This window comes from Myxine glutinosa, chromosome 8, assembly GCF_964187855.1.
Source record: "Myxine glutinosa chromosome 8, kmMyxGlut1.1, whole genome shotgun sequence".
In the NCBI taxonomy this organism is placed as follows: Eukaryota; Metazoa; Chordata; class Myxini; order Myxiniformes; family Myxinidae; genus Myxine; species Myxine glutinosa.
Genome location: NC_136268.1, coordinates 8,904,988 through 8,931,831, shown reverse-complemented (window position 1 = coordinate 8,931,831; position 26,844 = coordinate 8,904,988). Strand labels below are relative to the sequence as shown.

Genomic DNA, 26,844 nt, shown 5'->3' with positions numbered 1-26,844 from the left:
ATTACTGAACGTTGGTAAAACTGAGGAAGTCATTGTGGATTTTAGGAAGTCTCGTGTTACACATGCCCCTATCAGCATTACTGAACGTTGGTAAAACTGAGGAAGTCATTGTGGATTTTAGGAAGTCTCGTGTTGCACATGCTCCTATCAGCATTACTGAACGTTGGTAAAACTGAGGAAGTCATTGTGGATTTTAGGAAGTCTCGTGTTACACATGCCCCTATCAGCATTACTGAACGTTGGTAAAACTGAGGAAGTCATTGTGGATTTTAGGAAGTCTCGTTTTACATATGCTCCTATCAGCATTATGGAATGTTCGTAAAACTAAGCAAGTTATCATGGATTTTAGAAAGTCTTGTGTTACACATGCCTCTATCAGCATTACTGAACGTTGGTAAAACTGAGGAAGTCATTGTGGATTTTAGGAAGTCTTGTGTTACATATGCTCCTATCAGCATTACTGAACGTTGTTAAAACTGAGGAAGTCATTGTGGATTTTAGAAATTCTTGTGCTACACATGCCCCTATCAGCATTGTGGAATGTTAGTAAAACTAAGCAAGTTATCATGGATTTTTGAAAGTCTTGTGCTACACATGCCCCTATCAGCATTATGGAATGTTAGTAAAACTAAGGAAGTTATCATGGATTTTAGAAAGTCTTGTGCTACACATGCTCCTATCAGCATTATGGAATGTTAGTAAAACTAAGGAAGTTATCGTGGATTTTAGAAAGTCTTGTGCTACACATGCCCCTATCAGCATTACTGAACGTTAGTAAAACTAAGGAAGTCATTGTGGATTTTAGGAAGTCTCGTGTTACATATGCTCCTATCAGCATTATGGAATGTTAGTAAAACTAAGGAAGTTATCATGGATTTTAGAAAGTCTTGTGCTACACATGCTCCTATGAGCATTATGGAATGTTAGTAAAACTAAGGAAGTTATCATGGATTTTAGGAAGTCTTGTGTTACACATGCTCCTATCAGCATTACTGAATGTTGGTAAAACTGAGGAAGTTATCGTGGATTTTAGGAAGTCTCGTGTTACACATGCTCCTATGAGCATTATGGAATGTTAGTAAAACTAAGGAAGTTATCATGGATTTTAGGAAGTCTCGTGTTACATATGCTACTATCAGCATTACTGAACGTTAGTAAAACTAAGGAAGTTATCATGGATTTTAGAAAGTCTTGTGCTACACATGCTCCTATGAGCATTATGGAATGTTAGTAAAACTAAGCAAGTTATCATGGATTTTAGGAAGTCTTGTGCTACACATGCCCCTATCAGCATTACTGAACGTTAGTAAAACTAAGGAAGTTATCATGGATTTTAGGAAGTCTCGTGTTACACATGCTCCTATCAGCATTATGGAATGTTAGTAAAACTAAGCAAGTTATCATGGATTTTAGGAAGTCTTGTGCTACACATGCTCCTATCAGCATTATGGAATGTTAGTAAAACTAAGCAAGTTATCATGGATTTTAGAAAGTCTTGTGTTACATATGCCCCTATCAGCATTACTGAACGTTAGTAAAACTAAGGAAGTCATTGTGGATTTTAGGAAGTCTCGTGTTACATATGCTCCTATCAGCATTATAGAATGTTAGTAAAACTAAGGAAGTTATTATGGATTTTAGGAAGTCTCGTGTTACACATGCTCCTATCAGCATTACTGAACGTTAGTAAAACTAAGGAAGTTATCATGGATTTTAGAAAGTCTTGTGCTACACATGCTCCTATCAGCATTACTGAACGTTAGTAAAACTAAGCAAGTTATCATGGATTTTAGGAAGTCTCGTGTTACATATGCCCCTATCAGCATTACTGAACGTTGGTAAAACTAAGCAAGTTATGATGGATTTTAGGAAGTCTCGTGTTACATATGCTCCTATCAGCATTATGGAATGTTAGTAAAACTAAGGAAGTTATCATGGATTTTAGAAAGTCTTGTGCTACACATGCTCCTATCAGCATTATGGAATGTTAATAAAACTAAGGAAGTTATCGTGGATTTTAGGAAGTCTCGTGTTACATATGCTCCTATCAGCATTACTGAACGTTGGTAAAACTAAGGAAGTTATCGTGGATTTTAGGAAGTCTTGTGTTGCATATGCTCCTATCAGCATTATGGAATGTTTGTAAAACTAAGCAAGTTATCATGGATTTTAGAAAGTCTTGTGCTACACATGCTCCTATCAGCATTATGGAATGTTAGTAAAACTAAGGAAGTTATCGTGGATTTTAGGAAGTCTTGTGCTACACATGCCCCTATCAGCATTACTGAACGTTAGTAAAACTAAGGAAGTCATTGTGGATTTTAGGAAGTCTTGTTCCATATGCCCTTCGTGTGGTCCGACTTGTAAACCATTAATCTTGTTTTATATATGTCTGCTTTTCTTTTTTGATAAGTTTTACTTTTACTTGAGAGCACTCATATTCAAAGAATTCCAATGTCTTTCTGTGATATTCGTGGGTGCTCCATGTGGTAATAAAATTATTTGTATCTGTAATCCGTCCACAACCTTTTGAGACATCGTGCTGTACAATATCGTTTTTGGCGCAATCTGTCAATGATGAAGAATCACTTAAAAAATGCTCGTATCTGGATCCGTATCTTCACCAAAATCGAATCAAGTTATCCTTGTCACACACCGAACATGTCCACCAAGGTTAGTCCGAATCTTAGGCCAGACTGAATGCTCATACAAGAAGCTTATACAGGATTGCACGGGGGAGAGTAGGGAGGTAAGCGCAAGGAGTAGTTTGGGACAATGTAAGGAGTAGTTTGGGAAAGGATGGAAAAGCTATTTATGGGACAATGGGAAAAGGGATGGGGTAAACATTCCACCAATTTTCTCCACTCATTCCTCCTCACATACCTGGAAAAGCCCTTCCCGCAGCTGTCACATACATATGGCTTGGCAACATTTCCTTCATGGGATCTGACATGAAACGCCATGCGGTCCTTTCGTTTGAATCGCTGCTGACACACGGGGCACTCAAAGGGCTTCTCGTCCGAATGCGACAACTTGTGCCGGTTTAGGTGGTAAATGTCACGGAACGCCTTTCCGCATACGTCACAAGGGTGGTTCTTCTTGGGTGGCGGTTTGCAGGGCGTATTGACCGTGGTAGTAGCGATACCGGCACCACCACTGCCGGCCCCTGGGGAGGGTCCGGGTATGGGTTGCCCGCCTCCTATACCCTGTGCGGCTCCATTAGTAGAAACGGGTATCATGGCTGACATTTGTGGTTCTTTCTTTGTTCGCGTCGCGGTGGGCATCTTGACGCCCGTATGGCGAGTCTCATGGCGACGGAGGTGGTAGCTGTCGCGGAACTCCTTCCCACAGTATGAACACACATATGGGCCACGACTCTTCTCCTTTCGCTCTGTTCCGGGTACTGGTACAGAGGGAGCGGAAGTTCCAGTGCCTGAGGTCATTGACACACCAGGTTCAGTTTTAATAGGTTCTGACTGGACTCGCTTGGTCTCTGCCGAATCCATCATTGGAAGCAGTGGTCCGGTCTGCTGTGCGACCGAATCCTGCGGTTGGCCTAGACCCCCGGGTGCCACCAGCTTGTTAAGTTCCCCACTGCTCAATGTGACCCCACCATTCTCACCCTCAGTGTTGGCACCAAGCTCCATATCCAAGTCGTACCCAAAGTCTACACTTCTGCAAAACATAAAACAAAGCCGTAAAGTAACGAACAAGTGAGCGCAATAGAAACCACATAGCTGTTCAGATTGACACGGCTATTAAAATGGGCATTTTAACATCTCAGTTAAATAGTGTTTGGCAGTAGACATTCCAAAAGGCTCCATCTATATACTGTGTATCTGGGGGAGTAGGAGAGGGCAACTTGAGAACAAACAGGAATGATGAAGGGATGGAGATAGGGATAGGGGTGGGTGGCAGGGGAGAAATGGATGGGGAAATATGGAAAGGGAGAAGGCGGTGTTGACAATTATTTTGTGTACTTAATATAGATATTTATACACAACCCGAGATAGATTTGTAATTGACATGAACTAGACTAATTTTCCCATAAAAATATGAATTCGTATGATAAAAATGTTAAAAAACTGGAGAAACATAACATTTTAAATTCTAATCATCAGTCTCGTGGAAGAAGAAATCTGTTTTCAAAGTCGATTCTACTCCGATTATTCGCCAGAGGACGAGGATGGTCACATTTCGTCACGGCCCAAAAGATGCCCACCTGTAAGCCGGGTGACCGTGCCCCGCATCACGATTTCGTGCCAGTGCTAGTGGCAATGGTATCTGTGACTGCTTAATGACCTCTTGACAAATCTCCACCACGGACTTCATTACCAAGAACTTGGCAGCAGTCATCAACTCGGGAAAGTTGTCCAGCCTCACGACGATCTTGGCCGTGTACGCAAAATCCAAAATGTCCCTGAAAACCTGTTTGAGGCAAAGATTGTACAAGACCATATCATTGTCGAGTTTAAGTTTCGGCACAAAATGTTTCTTTCTTTCTTGAACGGCCACAATTATTCCCACATTCTTGTGGGGTTGGCTTTTGGCCCAAGTCTTTCACGAACTGGCTGGTGAGGCCTGACATTCCACTAAGTAGTTAGGGAAGGAATTAGTAATTTGCTCAGGGTGCCGGCAATAGCTCGCTTACTCTTCACGAAGGGACACCGCGGAATCTTTAGCGTCCACCAACCAACGTTGGCAGACGGGACGCCCAGTTTAACGTCCACCCGAGGGACGAATGGACGGCACACACATTGATGAATCACCCTACCTGTAAAACAGTTCATAACTGCGTCGGGATTCAAACCAAGGCTAGACAGCTGAAAGGGCGAGCGTGCGTACCTCGAGGCCATTCGGCACAAAATATAAGGCTATGAATTTACAACTTTGTCAACAAGAAAAGGGTTTTGAACATTTCACTACAATACAACACCTTAAACTTTCACCTGTGTTAGCCCTGTATTGTATCTAGATGTTGCATCAATGTTGACCCTGTCTAGTGTGGCATCACATAGATCTCTCGCTACAACCAATGACCAAATTTTGTTCCCCTTCAACAAATTCAACCGATTAATGAGAGCAGATGATCAAAATAATATTCATATTTAATAATACTTATCCCAAAAATAATTAATGAAGGTTCACCGGTCACCCAAGGTTAAAATTGGTGTTAAGCTAGTTTCAGCAGAAAAGGCTCAAATGTACTCGAAATGAGGATGCAAACTCTGAGTTTGGGAACGCCACCGGCAAACATGGTCTACTGTTTGCTAAAGATAGCATGCGATCATTAGCATGAGCAAGTCGACGGGACAGCCAGCTTAATGCGTGCTCCGACACACGTAGCCGCGCCATTGTTTGGAGATGGAACGAGGTGAGAGCGAAGCAATGGGAATCCGTGGCTTGTGCGTCGCGAGACCTTCGCGCTGATGGTGTGCATCTCGAGCTCGCGGAGAGACCCCTCGGCGTCCGCAGAGAACAGGGAATCGAAGTAGTCACTGCAAGCGGCGAGCACGGCTTTGTGCGCCGGAAAGCTTTGCTCACCGACCTTCACGACCACGTCGCACAAGCGGCCGGCTTTCCGCTGCCCATTCAGCCGGGCTAACAGCTCCATGCTGTGCCGGCTCACCTGCACAACAACACGAGACCGGGTCTTTGTTTACCATGCATGGCTCGATTGGCTCGGATCATTTATGCTGTTATCAATTTTAAAAAGATAAATCTGCAGCTCATTTCACGACGATGCACGACCATGAACAAATTGGGCTGATTGATGTATCATATGAACCAAATGCAAACTCTCAGATGATAAATCAGATGTCAGATGATACCTCTATTGGCTTTTACATTCAGGGTTAAGTTTGACTTCAAGAAAACAGATTCATCACGGTACAATAATTCCTCAATGAAAGGTTCATTTCAAAATTTAGCCATCTTTGCCTTAATGTGGGGTGAAAACAAATAAATAAATGTGTCAGCTTTGACTTAATGTGGGGTGAAAGTAAATAAATAAATGGGTCAGATTTGACTTAATGTGGGGTGAAAGTAAATAAATAAGTGGGTCAGATTTGACTTAATGCGGGGTGAAAACAAATAAATAAATGTGTCAGCTTTGACTTAATGTGGGGTGAAAGTAAATAAATAAATGGCTCAGATTTGACTTAATGCGGGGTGAAAACAAATAAATAAATGTGTCAGCTTTGACTTAATGTGGGGTGAAAGTAAATAAATAAATGGGTCAGATTTGACTTAATGCGGGGTGAAAACAAATAAATAAATGTGTCAGCTTTGACTTAATGTGGGGTGAAAACAAATAAATAAATGTGTCAGCTTTGACTTAATGTGGGGTGAAAGTAAATAAATAAATGGGTCAGATTTGACTTAATGCGGGGTGAAAACAAATAAATAAATGTGTCAGCTTTGACTTAATGTGGGGTGAAAGTAAATAAATAAATGGGTCAGATTTGACTTAATGTGGGGTGAAAGTAAATAAATAAGTGGGTCAGATTTGACTTAATGCGGGGTGAAAACAAATAAATAAATGTGTCAGCTTTGACTTAATGTGGGGTGAAAGTAAATAAATAAATGGGTCAGATTTGACTTAATGTGGGGTGAAAGTAAATAAATAAATGGGTCAGATTTGACTTAATGCGGGGTGAAAACAAATAAATAAATGTGTCAGCTTTGACTTAATGTGGGGTGAAAGTAAATAAATAAATGGGTCAGATTTGACTTAATGCAGGGTGAAAACAAATAAATAAATGTGTCAGCTTTGACTTAATGTGGGGTGAAAGTAAATAAATAAATGGGTCAGATTTGACTTAATGTGGGGTGAAAGTAAATAAATAAATGGGTCAGATTTGACTTAATGCGGGGTGAAAGTAAATAAATAAATGGGTCAGATTTGACTTAATGTGGGGTGAAAGTAAATAAAGAAATGGGTCAGATTTGACTTAATGCGGGGTGAAAACAAATAAATAAATGTGTCAGCTTTGATTTAATGTGGGGTGAAAGTAAATAAATAAATGGGTCAGATTCGACTTAATGTGGGGTGAAAGTAAATAAATAAATGGGTCAGATTTGACTTAATGCGGGGTGAAAACAAATAAATAAATGCGTCAGCTTTGACTTAATGTGGGGTGAAAGTAAATAAATAAATGGGTCAGATTTGACTTAATGCGGGGTGAAAACAAATAAATAAATGGGTCAGATTTGACTTAATGCGGGGTGAAAACAAATAAATAAATGTGTCAGCTTTGACTTAATGTGGGGTGAAAGTAAATAAATAAATGGGTCAGATTTGACTTAATGCGGGGTGAAAACAAATAAATAAATGGGTCAGATTTGACTTAATGCGGGGTGAAAACAAATAAATAAATGGGTCAGATTTGACTTAATGCGGGGTGAAAGTAAATAAATAAATGGGTCAGATTTGACTTAATGTGGGGTGAAAGTAAATAAATAAATGGGTCAGATTTGACTTAATGCGGGGTGAAAACAAATAAATAAATGTGTCAGCTTTGACTTAATGTGGGGTGAAAGTAAATAAATAAATGGGTCAGCTTTGACTTAATGTGGGGTGAAAGTAAATAAATAAATGTGTCAGCTTTGACTTAATGTGGGGTGAAAACAAATAAATAAATGTGTCAGCTTTGACTTAATGTGGGGTGAAAGTAAATAAATAAATGGGTCAGATTTGACTTAATGCGGGGTGAAAACAAATAAATAAATGTGTCAGATTTGACTTAATGTGGGGTGAAAACAAATAAATAAATGTGTCAGCTTTGACTTAATGTGGGGTGAAAGTAAATAAATAAATGGGTCAGATTTGACTTAATGTGGGGTGAAAACAAATAAATAAATATGTCAGCTTTGACTTAATGTGGGGTGAAAGTAAATAAATAAATGGGTCAGATTTGACTTAATGTGGGGTGAAAGTAAATAAATAAATGGGTCAGATTTGACTTAATGTGGGGTGAAAGTAAATAAATAAATGGGTCAGATTTGACTTAATGTGGGGTGAAAGTAAATAAATAAATGTGTCAGCTTTGACTTAATGTGGGGTGAAAGTAAATAAATAAGTGGGTCAGATTTGACTTAATGTGGGGTGAAAGTAAATAAATAAATGGGTCAGATTTGACTTAATGTGGGGTGAAAGTAAATAAATAAATGGGTCAGATTTGACTTAATGCGGGGTGAAAACAAATAAATAAATGTGTCAGCTTTGACTTAATGTGGGGTGAAAGTAAATAAATAAATGGGTCAGATTCGACTTAATGTGGGGTGAAAGTAAATAAATAAATGGGTCAGATTTGACTTAATGCGGGGTGAAAACAAATAAATAAATGCGTCAGCTTTGACTTAATGTGGGGTGAAAGTAAATAAATAAATGGGTCAGATTTGACTTAATGCGGGGTGAAAACAAATAAATAAATGGGTCAGATTTGACTTAATGCGGGGTGAAAACAAATAAATAAATGGGTCAGATTTGACTTAATGCGGGGTGAAAACAAATAAATAAATGGGTCAGATTTGACTTAATGCGGGGTGAAAGTAAATAAATAAATGGGTCAGATTTGACTTAATGTGGGGTGAAAACAAATAAATAAATGGGTCAGATTTGACTTAATGCGGGGTGAAAACAAATAAATAAATGGGTCAGATTTGACTTAATGCGGGGTGAAAGTAAATAAATAAATGTGTCAGCTTTGACTTAATGTGGGGTGAAAACAAATAAATAAATGGCAGATTTGACTTAATGCGGGGTGAAAGTAAATAAATAAATGGGTCAGATTTGACTTAATGCGGGGTGAAAACAAATAAATAAATGGGTCAGATTTGACTTAATGTGGGGTGAAAACAAATAAATAAATGGGTCAGATTTGACTTAATGCGGGGTGAAAACAAATAAATAAATGGGTCAGATTTGACTTAATGTGGGGTGAAAGTAAATAAATAAATGGGTCAGATTCGACTTAATGTGGGGTGAAAGTAAATAAATAAATGGCAGATTCGACTTAATGTGGGGTGAAAGTAAATAAATAAATGGGTCAGATTTGACTTAATGCGGGGTGAAAACAAATAAATAAATGTGTCAGCTTTGACTTAATGTGGGGTGAAAGTAAATAAATAAATGGGTCAGATTTGACTTAATGCGGGGTGAAAACAAATAAATAAATGGGTCAGATTTGACTTAATGCGGGGTGAAAGTAAATAAATAAATGGGTCAGATTTGACTTAATGTGGGGTGAAAACAAATAAATAAATGTGTCAGCTTTGACTTGATGTGGGGTGAAAGTAAATAAATAAATGGGTCAGCTTTGACTTAATGCAGGGTGAAAACAAATAAATAAATGTGTCAGATTTGACTTAATGTGGGGTGAAAACAAATAAATAAATGTGTCAGCTTTGACTTAATGTGGGGTGAAAGTAAATAAATAAATGGGTCAGATTTGACTTAATGCGGGGTGAAAACAAATAAATAAATGTGTCAGATTTGACTTGATGTGGGGTGAAAGTAAATAAATAAATGGGTCAGCTTTGACTTAATGTGGGGTGAAAGTAAATAAATAAATGTGTCAGCTTTGACTTAATGTGGGGTGAAAACAAATAAATAAATGTGTCAGCTTTGACTTAATGTGGGGTGAAAGTAAATAAATAAATGGGTCAGATTTGACTTAATGCGGGGTGAAAACAAATAAATAAATGTGTCAGATTTGACTTAATGTGGGGTGAAAACAAATAAATAAATGTGTCAGCTTTGACTTAATGTGGGGTGAAAGTAAATAAATAAATGGGTCAGATTTGACTTAATGTGGGGTGAAAACAAATAAATAAATATGTCAGCTTTGACTTAATGTGGGGTGAAAGTAAATAAATAAATGGGTCAGATTTGACTTAATGTGGGGTGAAAGTAAATAAATAAATGGGTCAGATTTGACTTAATGTGGGGTGAAAGTAAATAAATAAATGGGTCAGATTTGACTTAATGTGGGGTGAAAGTAAATAAATAAATGTGTCAGCTTTGACTTAATGTGGGGTGAAAGTAAATAAATAAGTGGGTCAGATTTGACTTAATGTGGGGTGAAAGTAAATAAATAAATGGGTCAGATTTGACTTAATGTGGGGTGAAAGTAAATAAATAAATGGGTCAGATTTGACTTAATGCGGGGTGAAAACAAATAAATAAATGTGTCAGCTTTGACTTAATGTGGGGTGAAAGTAAATAAATAAATGGGTCAGATTCGACTTAATGTGGGGTGAAAGTAAATAAATAAATGGGTCAGATTTGACTTAATGCGGGGTGAAAACAAATAAATAAATGCGTCAGCTTTGACTTAATGTGGGGTGAAAGTAAATAAATAAATGGGTCAGATTTGACTTAATGCGGGGTGAAAACAAATAAATAAATGGGTCAGATTTGACTTAATGCGGGGTGAAAACAAATAAATAAATGGGTCAGATTTGACTTAATGCGGGGTGAAAACAAATAAATAAATGGGTCAGATTTGACTTAATGCGGGGTGAAAGTAAATAAATAAATGGGTCAGATTTGACTTAATGTGGGGTGAAAACAAATAAATAAATGGGTCAGATTTGACTTAATGCGGGGTGAAAACAAATAAATAAATGGGTCAGATTTGACTTAATGCGGGGTGAAAGTAAATAAATAAATGTGTCAGCTTTGACTTAATGTGGGGTGAAAACAAATAAATAAATGGCAGATTTGACTTAATGCGGGGTGAAAGTAAATAAATAAATGGGTCAGATTTGACTTAATGCGGGGTGAAAACAAATAAATAAATGGGTCAGATTTGACTTAATGTGGGGTGAAAACAAATAAATAAATGGGTCAGATTTGACTTAATGCGGGGTGAAAACAAATAAATAAATGGGTCAGATTTGACTTAATGTGGGGTGAAAGTAAATAAATAAATGGGTCAGATTCGACTTAATGTGGGGTGAAAGTAAATAAATAAATGGCAGATTCGACTTAATGTGGGGTGAAAGTAAATAAATAAATGGGTCAGATTTGACTTAATGCGGGGTGAAAACAAATAAATAAATGTGTCAGCTTTGACTTAATGTGGGGTGAAAGTAAATAAATAAATGGGTCAGATTTGACTTAATGCGGGGTGAAAACAAATAAATAAATGGGTCAGATTTGACTTAATGCGGGGTGAAAGTAAATAAATAAATGGGTCAGATTTGACTTAATGTGGGGTGAAAACAAATAAATAAATGTGTCAGCTTTGACTTGATGTGGGGTGAAAGTAAATAAATAAATGGGTCAGATTTGACTTAATGCGGGGCGAAAACAAATAAATAAATGTGTCAGCTTTGACTTAATGTGGGGTGAAAGTAAATAAATAAATGGGTCAGCTTTGACTTAATGTGGGGTGAAAGTAAATAAATAAATGGGTCAGATTTGACTTGATGTGGGGTGAAAACAAATAAATAAATGTGTCAGCTTTGACTTAATGTGGGGTGAAAGTAAATAAATAAATGGGTCAGCTTTGACTTAATGTGGGGTGAAAGTAAATAAATAAATGGGTCAGATTTGACTTAATGCGGGGTGAAAACAAATAAATAAATGTGTCAGCTTTGACTTAATGTGGGGTGAAAGTAAATAAATAAATGGGTCAGATTTGACTTGATGTGGGGTGAAAGTAAATAAATAAATGGGTCAGATTTGACTTAATGCGGGGCGAAAACAAATAAATAAATGTGTCAGATTTGACTTGATGTGGGGTGAAAGTAAATAAATAAATGGGTCAGATTTGACTTAATGCGGGGCGAAAACAAATAAATAAATGGGTCAGATTTGACTTGATGTGGGGTGAAAGTAAATAAATAAATGGGTCAGATTTGACTTAATGCGGGGCGAAAACAAATAAATAAATGTGTCAGCTTTGACTTAATGTGGGGCGAAAGTAAATAAATAAATGGGTCAGATTTGACTTAATGTGTTTTGAAAATCTATATTATAAAAGGAGCCGTGCCTGTCTGTTTGTCGTGTTGTAACTTGAGAACGGATTAACGGATTTCAATAAATCCAACTACGGTGGATTTGGGTAACTCCCGTGAGTGTTTGTGATCCAAAAAAAAAAAAAAAAATAATTTTTATGGGTACATGGACACACGTGTCAAAACTGCAAATGCCAAAAAGTGACGTTGGTTATCCCTGCACAGAGAGCAGGATCTCCCAGGAATCCTTTAACTTGAGATCGGATTTCAATGAAACCACTCTCAGGAAGTAAACATAACCACTTATACCTCTCCCTACAAAGATGTTTTATCAACCGCGTTCATTCCAAATCTCCACGAATCTCTACGAATCCAAATCATACTCATCTATATTTTTTAAAAAAAACTCTTCCTCCTTCATCATCTTCTTCACATATAATAATGCTGAGTCTCTTTCAATCCCGTTTCTCATATCGATTAGATTCAGCAAACGCTTGCGATAATCAATAGTTTTTCTTTCAACATTTCCATTTTAATATCACCCTATCAGACACCATTTCCGAACATACACCGCCTATTAAAGCATCACAAAGCAGGTCGTGCGACAGTCTACTTGCAACTCAAAAATAATTGGTGTTCCTGTCAGCGAAGCGACGGGTCTTATATTCTAGTAAATAAATAAATGGGTCAGCTTTGACTTCGTATAGGGTGAAAATAAATAAATGGGTCAGGTTTGACTTCATATAGGGTGAAAATAAATAATTGGGTCAGCTTTGACTTCATATACGGTGAAAATAAATAAATGGGTCAGGTTTGACTTCATATAGGGTGAAAATAAATAAATTAATGGGTCAGCTTTGACTTCATATACGGTGAAAATAAATAAATGGGTCAGGTTTGACTTCATATAGGGTGAAAATAAATAAATTAATGGGTCAGCTTTGACTTCATATAGGGTGAAAATAAATAAATAAATGGGTCAGCTTTGACTCCATATAGGGTGAAAATAAATAAATAAATGGGTCAGCTTTGACTCCATATAGGGTGAAAATAAATAAATAAATGGGTCAGCTTTGACTTCATATAGGGTGAAAATAAATAAATGGGTCAGGTTTGACTTCATATAGGGTGAAAATAAATAATTGGGTCAGCTTTGACTTCATATACGGTGAAAATAAATAAATGGGTCAGGTTTGACTTCATATAGGGTGAAAATAAATAAATTAATGGGTCAGCTTTGACTTCATATACGGTGAAAATAAATAAATGGGTCAGGTTTGACTTCATATAGGGTGAAAATAAATAAATTAATGGGTCAGCTTTGACTTCATATAGGGTGAAAATAAATAAATAAATGGGTCAGCTTTGACTCCATATAGGGTGAAAATAAATAAATAAATGGGTCAGCTTTGACTCCATATAGGGTGAAAATAAATAAATAAATGGGTCAGCTTTGACTCCATATAGGGTGAAAATAAATAAATGGGTCAGGTTTGACTTCATATAGGGTGAAAATAAATAAATAAATGGGTCAGCTTTGACTCCATATAGGGTGAAAATAAATAAATGGGTCAGGTTTGACTTCATATAGGGTGAAAATAAATAAATTAATGGGTCAGCTTTGACTCCATATAGGGTGAAAATAAATAAATGGGTCAGGTTTGACTTCATATAGGGTGAAAATTAATAAATGGGTCAGGTTTGACTTCGTATAGGGTGAAAATAAATAAATGGGTCAGGTTTGACTTCGTATAGGGTGAAAATAAATAAATGGGTCAGGTTTGACTTCATATAGGGTGAAAATAAATAAATTAATGGGTCAGCTTTGACTTCATATAGGGTGAAAATAAATAAATGGGTCAGCTTTGACTTCATATAGGGTGAAAATAAATAAATGGGTCAGGTTTGACTTCGTATAGGGTGAAAATAAATAAATGGGTCAGGTTTGACTTCGTATAGGGTGAAAATAAATAAATGGGTCAGGTTTGACTTCGTATAGGGTGAAAATAAATAAATGGGTCAGGTTTGACTTCATATAGGGTGAAAATAAATAAATTAATGGGTCAGCTTTGACTTCATATAGGGTGAAAATAAATAAATGGGTCAGCTTTGACTTCATATAGGGTGAAAATAAATAAATGGGTCAGGTTTGACTTCGTATAGGGTGAAAATAAATAAATTAATGGGTCAGCTTTGACTTCATATAGGGTGAAAATAAATAAATGGGTCAGCTTTGACTTCATGTGGAATGAAAATAAATAAATAAATGGGTCAGCTTTGACTCCATATAGGGTGAAAATAAATAAATGGGTCAGCTTTGACTTCGTATAGGGTGAAAATAAATGGGTCAGGTTTGACTTCATATAGGGTGAAAATAAATAAATAAATGGGTCAGCTTTGACTTCATATAGGGTGAAAATAAATAAATAAATGGGTCAGCTTTGACTTCGTATAGGGTGAAAATAAATAAATAAATGGGTCAGCTTTGACTTCATGTGGAATGAAAATAAATAAATAAATGGGTCAGCTTTGACTCCATATAGGGTGAAAATAAATAAATGGGTCAGCTTTGACTTCGTATAGGGTGAAAATAAATGGGTCAGGTTTGACTTCATATAGGGTGAAAATAAATAAATGGGTCAGCTTTGACTTCGTATAGGGTGAAAATAAATGGGTCAGCTTTGACTTCATATAGGGTGAAAATAAATAAATGGGTCAGCTTTGACTTCATGTGGAATGAAAATAAATAAATAAATGGGTCAGCTTTGACTCCATATAGGGTGAAAATAAATAAATGGGTCAGCTTTGACTTCATGTGGAATGAAAATAAATAAATAAATGGGTCAGCTTTGACTCCATATAGGGTGAAAATAAATAAATGGGTCAGCTTTGACTCCATATAGGGTGAAAATAAATGGGTCAGGTTTGACTTCATATAGGGTGAAAATAAATGGGTCAGGTTTGACTTCATATAGGGTGAAAATAAATAAATAAATGGGTCAGCTTTGACTTCACGTGGAATGAAAATAAATAAATAAACAAACAAGCAGTCCAAGTTCGTGCAGATGCAGTCATCCATGATCCAGTCATCCATGATCCAGTCATTCATTATCCAGTCATCCAGTAATACATGATCCAGTCATCCATTATCCAGTCATATATTAACCAGTCGTCCAGTCATACATGATCCAGTCGTCCAGTCATCCATTATCCAGTGATCCAATCGTCCAGTCATCCATTATCCAGTGATGCATGATGCAGTTGTGTAGTCATCCATGGTCCAGTCATCCATTATCCAGTGATCCAGTAATACATGATCCAGTCATCCAGTAATACCTGATCCAGTCATCCATTAACCAGTCGTCCAGTCATATATGATCCAGTCGTCCAGTGATCCATTATCCAGTGATCCAATCGTCCAGTCATCCATTGCATTATCCAGTGATGCATGATGCAGTTGTGCAGTCATCCATGGTCCAGTCATCCATTATCCAGTCATCCAATCGTTCAGTCATCCATGATCCAGTCATCCATTAACCAGTCATACATGATCCAGTCGTCCAGTCATCCATTATCCAGTGATGCATGATGCAGTTGTGCAGTCATCCATTATCCAGTGATGCATGATGCAGTTGTGCAGTCATCCATGATCCAGTCGTCCAGTCATCCATTATCCAGTGATCCAATCGTCCAGTCATCCATTGCATTATCCAGTGATGCATGATGCAGTTGTGCAGTCATCCATGGTCCAGTCATCCATGGTCCAGTCATCCATTATCCAGTCATCCAATCGTTCAGTCATCCATGATCCAGTCATCCATTAACCAGTCATACATGATCCAGTCATCCATTATCCAGTGATGCATGATGCAGTCATCCATGGTCCAGTCATCCATTATCCAGTGATGCATGATGCAGTTGTGCAGTCATCCATGGTCCAGTCATCCATTATCCAGTGATGCATGATGCAGTTGTGCAGTCATCCATGATCCAGTCGTCCAGTCATCCATGATCCAGTCATCAATTGATGCAGTCGTCCAGTCAGCCATGGCCCAGTTGTCGTCATCCACGATCCAGTCATCACGATCCAGTCATCCATGGTCCAGTCAACCATGATCCAGTCATCCATAGTCCAGTCATCCACAATCCAGTCATCCATGGTCCAGTCAACCATGATCCAGTCATCCATTGTCCAGTCATCCACGATCCAGTCATCAATTGATCCAGTCATCAATTGATCCAGTCGTCCATGATCCAGTCATCAATTGATCCAGTCATCCACGATCCAGTCAACCAGCATAAACATTTTATTAGCACCTTGGGTTGGGAATTATAATCCCATATTTTGTGATAAAGCTTCCTAACAATCAATGTGTGACATTTTGCGGCAAATTGAAGGAATAATAATAATAATTGAATGATCTCGATGAACCATTGTCGGTGCAACAGGTATTTCGTTCACGGTAAGGGATCCTTGATGCCTTCAGCACCCGAGGGTCGAGCGAGGCGCTGCTCGGGTAAGGAAAAGCTGTTTCTTCATGAATAATCCGGTACCAGCTCAATTGGCTTCAACTTACTTACCTGATACATGTAGCCGTTCCAGTTCCCTTCCATTGCGAGCGGATCGTATGCAAACACCGGCGACGAGTAAACAAGTACGAACGGCGGGTTCTCAGACAATACGGGCAGAGAAACGAACGACCGCCAGGATAGAACCCAAGTGCCAGGTCCTCGAGCCTGACCAGGCCCCTCACAACGCCAACATGGCGACTAATGCTTTCCGGTTGTTCTTCGCGCCAATTGACAAATAAGACCGACACGTAATCGATTATTATCTCAAAGGCAAATCGTGTTCGGTTTTGCGTTCACTGGCGATAAAATTGTGCGTTTTGTTGGTAACATGATTTTATCTCAACGTGAGTAACTCGTCTGCGAAACAAGTATAAAGACTTATAAATGTATTCATTGCGAAAAAAATATTAGAAAAGGTCATATTGCTGCATTTAAAAGCTGCGTTAATAAAAAACAATAATATTCGCAGTATGGCGTTATATCTATTTCCGGTGACGTCAAACGTTTTATAGATTCGGGTCCATGTTTGCTTTTCTTCATTGTCGTCTCTTCCTTCTGATGTCTGTAATTTTTGAATTGAATTTGTTTTTGAACGATTACTTTCTTGGGATTTATTGTAGAATTCGAGACAGATCTTGCAATGGTAAATAATACTTTGGAACGGTGTATGACATCGGCACGTTGTTTTCTATTTTCAAGGATTAAAAAAAAAAAACTATACCCCTTAAAATGAAATTACACAACTCTGACAGATTTGTCGTTCTAGCATTGTTGTTAATTGTTACCACTTACTGATCAGTCGAATCTTGACTGACTGCATGTGTTTCTTTCTTTTACCCATTTGCGTACGTAAGCGGCAAGAAGGGTCATGGTTATGGTATTATCTTCTTTGGGGTATATAGATTACGGTAGATCTAGGCTAAGGCTTCAATGACGTCGTGCGTGTGTTCAGTTACCAAGTTTATTGAAGAGTGCCTGTCTCGTGGTTGAAGTGCATTGAAGGAAGCACTCCATTTGAAACCGTTGATAAGGAACAGCAGGCTTGGCAAGCACTAGCTAGCTGCATGGTACCTGAACACACCCCGCGTTTCCCCCCTTTGTTTAATGTTAAACAGCAGTGCCAGTAGGGTAGGGACGGTTTCAAAAGGTAAACATTGCGCGTTTGCGGTTTATCATATTTTACTTACGGTAAGGGTTTTTCCACGAACCGCCACGACTTGTAGGGACTTCATCCCCTCTCCCTCCCCCCAAAAAACCCCTCTGCCAAAAGGGGTTTATCGTCTCGCGCGAAATCAGTCTTGAGGTGTATATCCCTCTTAAGATAGCTCATCATGACGTTTTTCCAAGGCAGATTCTTATAACAAAAGCAATAACAACATTAATGACAATAACTTAATATTAATGCTATTACAAAACAATGTTAATACTAATATAATAGTAATAATATCACTCCTTCCCAATGGGGTTTTTCTTTCTTGGACAAACGCCGTTTTAACGTGTTGTAAATATCTTATCGTGGGCTACAATACAATTTCGGTGAGATTGAATAAGTAACGACCGAATGTATCGTGGTCAGACAGACACCAAATTGCGTGTTTTAGTATGGCGATGAATGATGATTTCACCTTCACCCGACTCTTGCTCGTGTTCTCTGTATAGCGGCCATGGCAGTGTAATCAGCAACAGATGTTTTTCAACTTTTTCTCTTCGAAATATGAACAGGCTGCAAAATAATTTGATCACATTCGATTTATGATTGTAATTTACATTTATTTTAGAGACAATTTAAACGAGATAATAAAATAATCACAAATAATGTGATAAGCGGTGTATAACCTCATTTCTTTGCTCATGCTCTCTGTATAGCGGCCATAGCAGTGTAATCAGCAACAGGTGTCTCAACTTTTTCTATTCGAAATATGAACAGGCTCCAAAATAATTTTATCACATTCGATTTATGATCGTAATTTACATTTATTTTAGAGACAATTTAAACGAGATAATAAAATAATCACAAATAATGTAATAAGCGGTGTATAATCTCATTTTATATCTTTAATGTAACGTTCCCCATTTAAAAAATAGTTTTATTTCTGCTTACCAAAATTGCCAGGTTCGTAAAGCATTATTACGGCGTGTTGATGTTAAATTGTCATCGAAATGGTCAATATTTGATATCGAGGAAAAAGATATTGGAATTGTATTTAATGCACGTGACGTGCATTCGCACCGATTGGTCAGTTTGAATTCGTTGGCCGTTGCCGGTGAGAGACCGTTCTTTTTTTTGTGAATGTGAGTTGGTGTTCGTTCGTTTAAAATTCCGATAATTACTAATAAATTATTGCATCCTGACCCCATTTACGAGGTGTTTGCAGTCGAGGTCTCTTTAACGTCATTTTGAATCGAAAATGTAGGAATCTGGATTTGTTAATGGAAATGAAGCAACTTAACGATTGGTAGGAAGGAAAGAGTCTTACCTTAGCGAAACCTTTCTCGCTGAGACTGAGAGTAAAGACTAAAGGTGAATGATTAAAGTGCACTCTTTTACTTTGGGATCATGCCTGGTGTTGGTTGGCAATTAACGTTTATGGTGTCTGGCTGGAGATCTTAGGGTCTTGAGTTCAAATCCTCGTGGCGCCATTGAATTAACCCCAGGTGGGTTGACTCGGCCCGTCATCGTTCAGAGGTGGGCAAAATGAGTACCTGCTTAGTGCATTGGCGGCACACCTGCACCTCCAGAAAATGATGCAACCACCAGCCTGTTGCAAGCCGGGCACGAAATAATAATAACTTTGGGATTGACTACAACACGTTAGACCCAAATGAAGGTACAATAGCAAAAGAAAGATTCAACGTACTTCATTTCAACAAATGACATTCTTCCGGTCCGACGAATTACCCAAATGTACGCAAATGTAAGTGAATTTACCCAAATGAAAGCACAATGTACCCAAATGCAAGTCGTACTACGTAAAGGAAGGTTGGCCCATAGGTGGGCAATGGGCAATGGGCAATGTGTATGGCCCATAGGGCATTGTGCATTTTTTTCTGCACCAGATTATAGTTGTTAGGGTTAGGGTTAGTTGTTGTTAGGGTTAGTTGTTGTTGGGGTTCGGGTTAGGTAAATTTGGGTAAATCGTCATTTTTGAGAATTTTCATTTGGGTAAATATTCCACATCATTCTGATACAAATAATAAGAAAGTAGGGTGTAACTTTGATCAAATATTTATATTTACTCCTTTTTGTGTGACTAGGTCCATGTGAGATGATCTTCATTTGGGTAAATCTTGGCTGGTTGCCGTTCATTTGGGTAAATCGTCAATTTTTTGGATTTTCATTTGGGTAAATATTCCACATCATTCTGATACAAATTATAAGAAAGTAGTGTGTAACTTTGATCAAATATTTATACTTCATTAATGTCTAGGATCAACCTATGTGGGTAAACTTACCGCCACCTTGGTCGCTTCAGCACGGATTCATTAATCCTGCAGATGTGTACCGAGTTATGTCCCCCTGGCCTAAAATGGCTGCCACCGATCGGGCCGGTGAAATTTGTAAAATTATGTTCACATTCGTTTTCTTGGACGTCAAGAAGCACACCGTAACGTTTTACTGCATAAAATAACCTTCCTTTACGTAGTACGACTTACATTTGGGTACATTGTGCTTTCATTTGGGTAAATTCACTTACATTTGGGTAATTCGTTGGACCACATTCTTCTCCATTCCTTAAATCTCAAGAACAAATGCAGTCTCGCCAATTGTTAAACTTGATTTATGGATTTCCATTTCTGGGAGGCAGGGGAATCCATCCACCTGGTTACCGATAGTCTTTCAAATTTACTTGCGCAATACGATGTGGCAATGTTCTTGTAATTGTAACATTCAATGTTTTCATCTACAAGTGGTTTTCTGAGCTTATTAAGGACAATAATGCTTGTACATACCTTAGTAATTGTGTTTTCTTTTTATTGCATGGAAAAGCTCTCTGCCCACTCTTGTTTATCATAGTGTTGGAGCTGGAAAGCAGGAAGGTAAACATGAAAGGTGTGCTGCGGAGGACGTTACATGCTTACAATCTGGCTGTTGTGGTGGAGGATGCAGGTTTGCGAGAACAGGAGGATTGTGGGAGGGAAGAGGGTGGATAGAAGGAGAATGGATGAACTGAGGGAGGAGGTTGGTGTGCAGATGAGCTTGATGGGGAGATTGGTGAAATGCAGAATGAGATGGGCTGGACATTTGGTGTGGATTGGGGAAGAGAGAATGGCAAAGAGAGCGGATCGGTTGAGGGAGAAAGGTAGGAGGAAAGGAGGTAGACTGCGGTTGACATGGGAGGATTTTGTGAAGAGGAATATCAGTAAGGTGCAGGTGGTTGGAGGGTGGAGAGAGTTGGCGAAGGGCAGAGGGTGATCATGGTCAAGGCAGAGCAGGAGCTCGGTACCATCGGACCTCTCCCCTTTATAAAGGGAAAAGGAGAACAACAAATTGTACATTCCCATGTTGCAAAACATCGTTAGACATTACGTATCACTTTCTGTAAGCCTTCTTCCATTTAAATTCGTTTTCCTTTTCTACATGGCTTTTTCAGTTCGTTTAATTTTCAATTTCGTATTTTTCTCTCTCACCCCCACCCCGGCCTGATTAGACACGGCTAAGATTGTGGACCCAGAGTTTGGAGAGGACCTGTGATTTGATAGGTCAAAACCTCAATGATGGATCGTGCCTAGCCGATGATACGGATGGTGAGATGACCATTGAATCAAGCAGTCAGTAAGCTGAAGGAATTATTCAGATCTCTCTGGATTTGTGTCTTCAGTAAGCCAAAGTAATTCTTAAGTAAGTACGCTACCTGTGCATCGTCCGGTTGGGTGTATTCTTACTAACTAGGGCATGCCCGTACTATATATATATCTAAAATTATATCCCCCCCCTCTATTTACATGAAATGGTTTGGTCCAAAGCGAACGGCTTGCGAGTACGGTGACAATCCCCCCCCTCTATTTACATGAAATGGTTTGGTCCAAAGCGAACGGCTTGCGAGTACGGTGACAATCCCCCCCCTCTATTTACATGAAATGGTTTGGTCCAAAGCGAACGGCTTGCGGAGTTTGGTAAAGAAATCGCCATAACGTGCACAAACGCGCAGGAAAGCGAAAGAATCGCAAATTAGTTTTAATTAGTTTTAAAACATAGTTTAACGCCAACATAGTTTGCCAACGTGAAATAAATGAATACGCTCTCAAATGTGCCGTCCGAGGCAGAGTCTGTTCGGCACGTTCGGCACACGTGATAGCTCGCTGCTCTCTGATTGGTTGAATCGTTTTTTGGACATAGCTCGGTAACTACTTGTCCGATTAATATGAAACCTTGAAAAGGCACATCCTCGGGTCCCCAGCAATATACCTGGCAAGTTTCAAGTATATCGAACCCGTGGTTGTCGAGAAACAGCGGTCACAGACATACATACATACGTACATACATACATACATACATACACACAGAGATTACTGGAATTATAGATAGATAATGCATATCATTTAACTATTATTTCCCTTTGTATTGCTGGAATCAGGACATGGACAAGCCAGACTCAGAGCGCAGCAAGGTGAAGGTGGCTATCCGCCTCAGACCTTTCCGCTTCCGACCTTTCCTGCACTCGAGTGAACGAGAGGAGCCTTGTCTGCGAATTCTGGACAGGCAGTCGGTCTCGATCATGAACTACCGTGATCACCGTGAGAGTGTAGTGTACAGGTGGGTATGAAATGCGATGTTGAATTTTCATTGTTTTTCGATAAATTTGCATATCGTAATCTTGTTCACCACGTCATACCTTTTCTGCCCGTTTGCTCAGCTTTGACTGGTGCTACGGGCCTGACAACACCCAGCAAGAGCTTTATGAAGAGGCCGTGAAACCGGAGTTGAGCCACGTTCTACGAGGACAGAACGCCAGTGTGTTTGCGTATGGCCCCACCGGCACAGGTAATGTTGGTCCAACAGATAAAGGATAAATTCAAGTTTAAGGCCCAGTTCATTGCAGCTGACCTGTATGAACGAGCGTATGATACGGTGATCGCTGCAGCATAATGATCTACTGACACCAACTTACCAATGGGATTTGCTGTCTCGAGTCAGAGACTCAGATCCGAGTTCCCTTTTTGTGTAAGTTAGTAGTTTGACACGTAAACATATAGTGCAGCTTGACACTCAAGATTTGGGAAGCTGAAGACTCCACTGGAATTGGGAATTGAACCATATGAAATATCTTTAAACCTGCGACAAGCTGGAGTTGTTACTGTAGATGTTTAACTGGGTTCCGCCTCCGCTTCTGCCGGCGAGGTCATGTTTTTCCAAGCTCTCCACGCTTTCAATGTAAAGTCTTTTCCCGTTTGTGTTTTTGTCGAAACTTTATTTTTATTTTACTGTGTATGTGTCTACTTTACCTCTAAATTTTTTTATGGCCTCTAAATTGCCACAATTTAATGGCCACATTAAAAATGGCCTCTAAACGGTGGTTTTTATGTGTCTACTTTGTGTTTCTAGTAAGATCTCGGTTGTAAATCGTGCTGTGTATAATCGTCGGTTGTTCGTGTCGTGTTTTCAGGCCTGGTCCCTTGAGGCTTTCCTGTCTCCTCTCGGCGGTCGTTTATTGTCCATTTACTTTCGTTCTCTCACTGTATTGCTTTTTTCTTTGTCTTTCTTTTCACCCCATACTTCCCCCGAACATCTTGCCCTTTGTTACCCTCGCCAGAGGAGAGGGTATTGCATTTGAGTCGGTTTGTTTGTCTGTCTGTTGTCTGCACAGAATAAATATGATTTGCTCTGCAAACCGTTGCTCCGATTCACAGGAAATTTTCACCATAGGTGCATTTTTTTTTTTTTTTTTTTTTCATCGTTCTGTTTGGATATTGTTGGAATATGTTTAAACCGCAGCCGTGATGCTGACGCCCCCCCCCCCCCCACCCCCCCAGAATTTACATGTTTTAAACGTTTCCCAGTGTGTACCCTGGTCAGAATAGGTACACCGTATCCCTGCGTGTCGTAAGAGACGACTAAGAGGGTTGGCGTCAGGAAGGGCATCCGGCCATAAAAACATTGCCTCAAAAAAGAGAACCATGACAATCACAAGTACATATGGGCAGGGTGCAGCCCGAAGTGGAGATCGGTTTCTGAGGTTTGGGACATGGAATGTGGGGACAATGACAGGGAGATCAGGAGAAGTGGTGGAAGTATTGGTCAGAAGAAGAGTGGACATATGTTGTGTGCAAGAGACGAGATGGAAGGGAAGTGGTGTGAGAATGGTGAAGGGTAGGCAGGGACAGAAATACAAGCTTGTGTGGCAAGGGTGCCCGGAGGGCGTGAATGGTGTTGGTGTCCTGTTTTCTGAGGAGTTTGTAGACAGTGTGGTGAGTGTGACTAGAGTGAGTGATAGGTTGATGATGGTGAAAATGATGATTGGAAAGCTCTTGGTGAACGTCATCTCGGGATATGCTCCGCAGGTTGGTCGAAGCGATGAAGAGAAGGACAAGTTCTGGTGTGCGATAGAGAAGCTGATGGAAAACGTGAAAGATGAGGAAGTTGTTGTGGTGGGAGGAGACCTGAATGGACATGTGGGAAGGAGTATGGATGGTTTTGAGGAATTCATGGGGGTTACGGATATGGTGTGAGAAATGGAGAAGGTGTAAGGATTTTGGAGTTTGCTGATGGAGCTGATTTGTTGATTTGTAATACTCAGTTCCAGAAAGAGGACAATAAGCTTGTTACATACACGTCAGGTGGGTCGACGACAACCGTTGACTACCTGAGGGTGCGTAGGCGAGATAGGGGGCACCTCCGGGACACAAAGGTGATCCCGGGGGAGGAGGCTGTTTCACAGCACCACTTGGTTGTCTGTGACATAAGGGTGAAAGGTGCGAGGAGAGCTCGGCGGGTGAAGTACCAACTGAGAATGAAGGTGTGGAGGTTGAAAGAGGTGACAGTAAGGGAGGCATTAAAAGAGAGGCTGAGTAGGGTAGAGGATGATGTGGTTGAGCTTGAAAGTGGTTGGATGTCAATGAAAGATAGTCTGTTGGGAGCCATTGGTGAGGTACGTGGATGGACAAAAGGACCACCGAGGCACTCGGAAACATGGTGGTGGGATGATGAAGTTGGAAAGAGGATTGACGAGAAGAGGAAGAAGTTCAAGGAGTGGCAGAAGGCGAAGGGTACGGGAGCAGAAACAGCAGAGCATGAAAGTTATAAGGTAGCCAGGAAGGCTGCAAAGAAAGAGGTAGCAAAGGCGCAGGAGGCATGTAGGAAAATGTTCGGAGAACGCTTGGATTCGGAAGAGGGTCAGAGAGCGGTATTCAGGATTGCAAAGCAGATAGCGAAAGAGAGGTGTGATGTGATGTGGGTGAGTTGCTTGAAGGATGAAGTGGGACAAATCGTTGTCGACCCAGATGGAATTAAAGGAAGATGGAAGAGATATATAGAAATACTGTTGAATACAGAGAATGAATGGGATGGCAACATAGAGAGTAACCCAGTTTTAGGACCGGCAGAGAAGATAACTGACAAGGAAGTTGAGGAAGCGATAAAAGCAATGAAGAGTAGAAAAGCGGGAGGGCCGACGGGAGTTGTGGGAGATATGTTGAAAGCAGCAGGAAGTTGGGGTGTGAAGAGAATGACAGAGATCTGTAATCTGGTGGTGAAAGAAGGCCGCATTCCAGTGGATTGGGAACTGAGTACCCTCGTCCCTCTATACAAGGGGAAAGGTGACCCTCTGGACTGTGGCTCGTATCGAGCGATAACGTTATTGGAGCATGGAATGAAGGTATTTGAAAGGGTGTTGGAAGGAGGATAAGGAAGAAGGTGAAGATCGATGAAATGCAGTTTGGATTCATGCCAGGAAGAGGAACGACAGACGCGCTCTTTATTGTGAGGCAGTTGCAGGAGAAGTACATGGAGAAGAGATAGAAGTTGTTTCTTGGGTTTGTTGATCTGGAGAAAGCATTTGATAGGGTTCCACACGAAGTAAATGACATGGGCATTGAGGAAGTTCGGAGTGGAGGAATGGTTGATCAGAGTAGTGATGGCAATTTACAAAAGAGCGCGCACAGCTGTAAGGACGAAGGACGGGAACAGTGGTGAGTTTGAGGTGAAGGTGGGAGTGCATCAGGGGTCAGTACTAAGTCCACTACTATTTGTAGCTATGATGGAGGTGCTGGCTCAGAACGTAAAGGAGGGTTTACCGTGGGAGTTGTTGTATGCAGATGATCTGGTGTTGATTGCGGAAACGATGGATGGACTGAAGGAAAAGATGAAGTAGAAGGAATGTATGGAGACACAAGGTCTGAAGGTGAATATCGGAAAGACAAAGGTGATGGCAAGTGGTAAAGCATGTGGTGAGGTGGAAAGAACTGGGAAGTGGCCGTGTGCTGTGTGCAGGAAGGGTGTCGGAGTGAATTCCATTCAATGTACAATGTGTGCTGAGTGGGTTCATCAAAAATGTAGTGGTCTGTGAGGGTCATTAACCAGTGTGGCAGCGACATTCAAATGTAAGGTGTGCACAGAGGGAGCTGCAGATGGAGGAAATGTTGAGTTGGATCTTGGAGACGGCGTGAAGCTGGAAGGTGTGAAAACATTTTGCTACCTCGGAGACATGCTGAATGGAGAAGGTGGATCAGACTCGGCAACGGTTGCTGGAGTGAGATGTGCATGGAAGAAGTTTCGGGAACTGAGTGGCGTGCTGATGATGAGGGGAGTGTCGCTGAAGCTGAAGGGAAAGGTGTATGTTGCATGTGTGAGAAGTGTTATGATTTATAGGAGCGAGACATGGGTAATGAACGTAGAGCAGCAACGAAGGCTGGAAAGGGTGGAAATGCGAATGGTTCGGTGGATGTGTGGAGTATCGTTGAGAGAGAGGAAGACAAACAACAACAACAACTTGCATTTTAAAGGCCATTTTCCCTGCAAGAGCGGGGGTTAGCCTTGCGGTCCCCATGACAATCTTCTCCATTTTGCCCTATTTTCTGCATCTCTCCTTGTTAACCCCCTTGCCCGCATTTCTTCTTCCACCATCTTTAGCCAAGTCTTTCTCGGTCTTCCCCATCCTCTACTACCTTCTACCTTCAAATCCCTGGTGTTGGGCTAGCGGCTAGGGTGCCGGCTTAGGATCCAAGGATCCTGGGTTCGAATCCCGGTCGATCGCTGAATTAACGCCAGGGGGGTTGACTCAGCCTGTCATCCTTCCGAGGTCGGCTAATTGAGTACCAGTTCACTGGTAATTCCCTGTTTGTCGTTAAAGGCGGCAAAAAGGGTTGGCG

At 40.0% G+C, this 26,844-nt stretch overlaps 2 protein-coding genes across 6 annotated transcripts in view; one reads left to right on the top strand and one right to left on the bottom strand.

Annotated features, from left to right (window-relative positions):
- The window catches only part of LOC137432221 (POZ (BTB) and AT hook-containing zinc finger 1), a 65,717-nt gene extending 48,945 nt beyond the window's left edge, over positions 1-16,772 (bottom strand). Inside the window, exons 1-4 of one of the 2 annotated variants that reach the window (XM_068123960.2) lie at positions 16,549-16,772; positions 5,420-5,629; positions 4,223-4,428; positions 2,884-3,675 (exon numbers count right to left, since the gene is read on the bottom strand). In XM_068123960.2, coding sequence (XP_067980061.1) covers positions 2,884-3,675; positions 4,223-4,428; positions 5,420-5,629; positions 16,549-16,581 — 1,241 coding nt within the window. In that variant the 5' untranslated portion in view covers positions 16,582-16,772. The remainder of the gene's footprint in view (positions 1-2,883; positions 3,676-4,222; positions 4,429-5,419; positions 5,630-16,548) is intronic. The other variant, XM_068123959.2, reaches the window with a different exon arrangement.
- Positions 16,773-18,770: 1,998 nt separating this feature from the next.
- KIF22 (kinesin family member 22) overlaps positions 18,771-26,844 on the top strand; it is a 40,507-nt gene continuing 32,433 nt past the window's right edge. Inside the window, exons 1-4 of one of the 4 annotated variants that reach the window (XM_078782887.1) lie at positions 18,771-18,803; positions 21,189-21,379; positions 22,116-22,294; positions 22,395-22,522. In XM_078782887.1, the coding sequence (XP_078639013.1) occupies positions 22,119-22,294; positions 22,395-22,522 (304 nt within the window). In that variant the 5' untranslated portion in view covers positions 18,771-18,803; positions 21,189-21,379; positions 22,116-22,118. Of the gene's footprint in view, positions 18,832-21,188; positions 21,380-22,115; positions 22,295-22,394; positions 22,523-26,844 lie in introns of all 4 variants that reach the window. The other 3 variants (XM_068123966.2, XM_068123965.2, XM_068123963.2) reach the window with 3 other exon arrangements.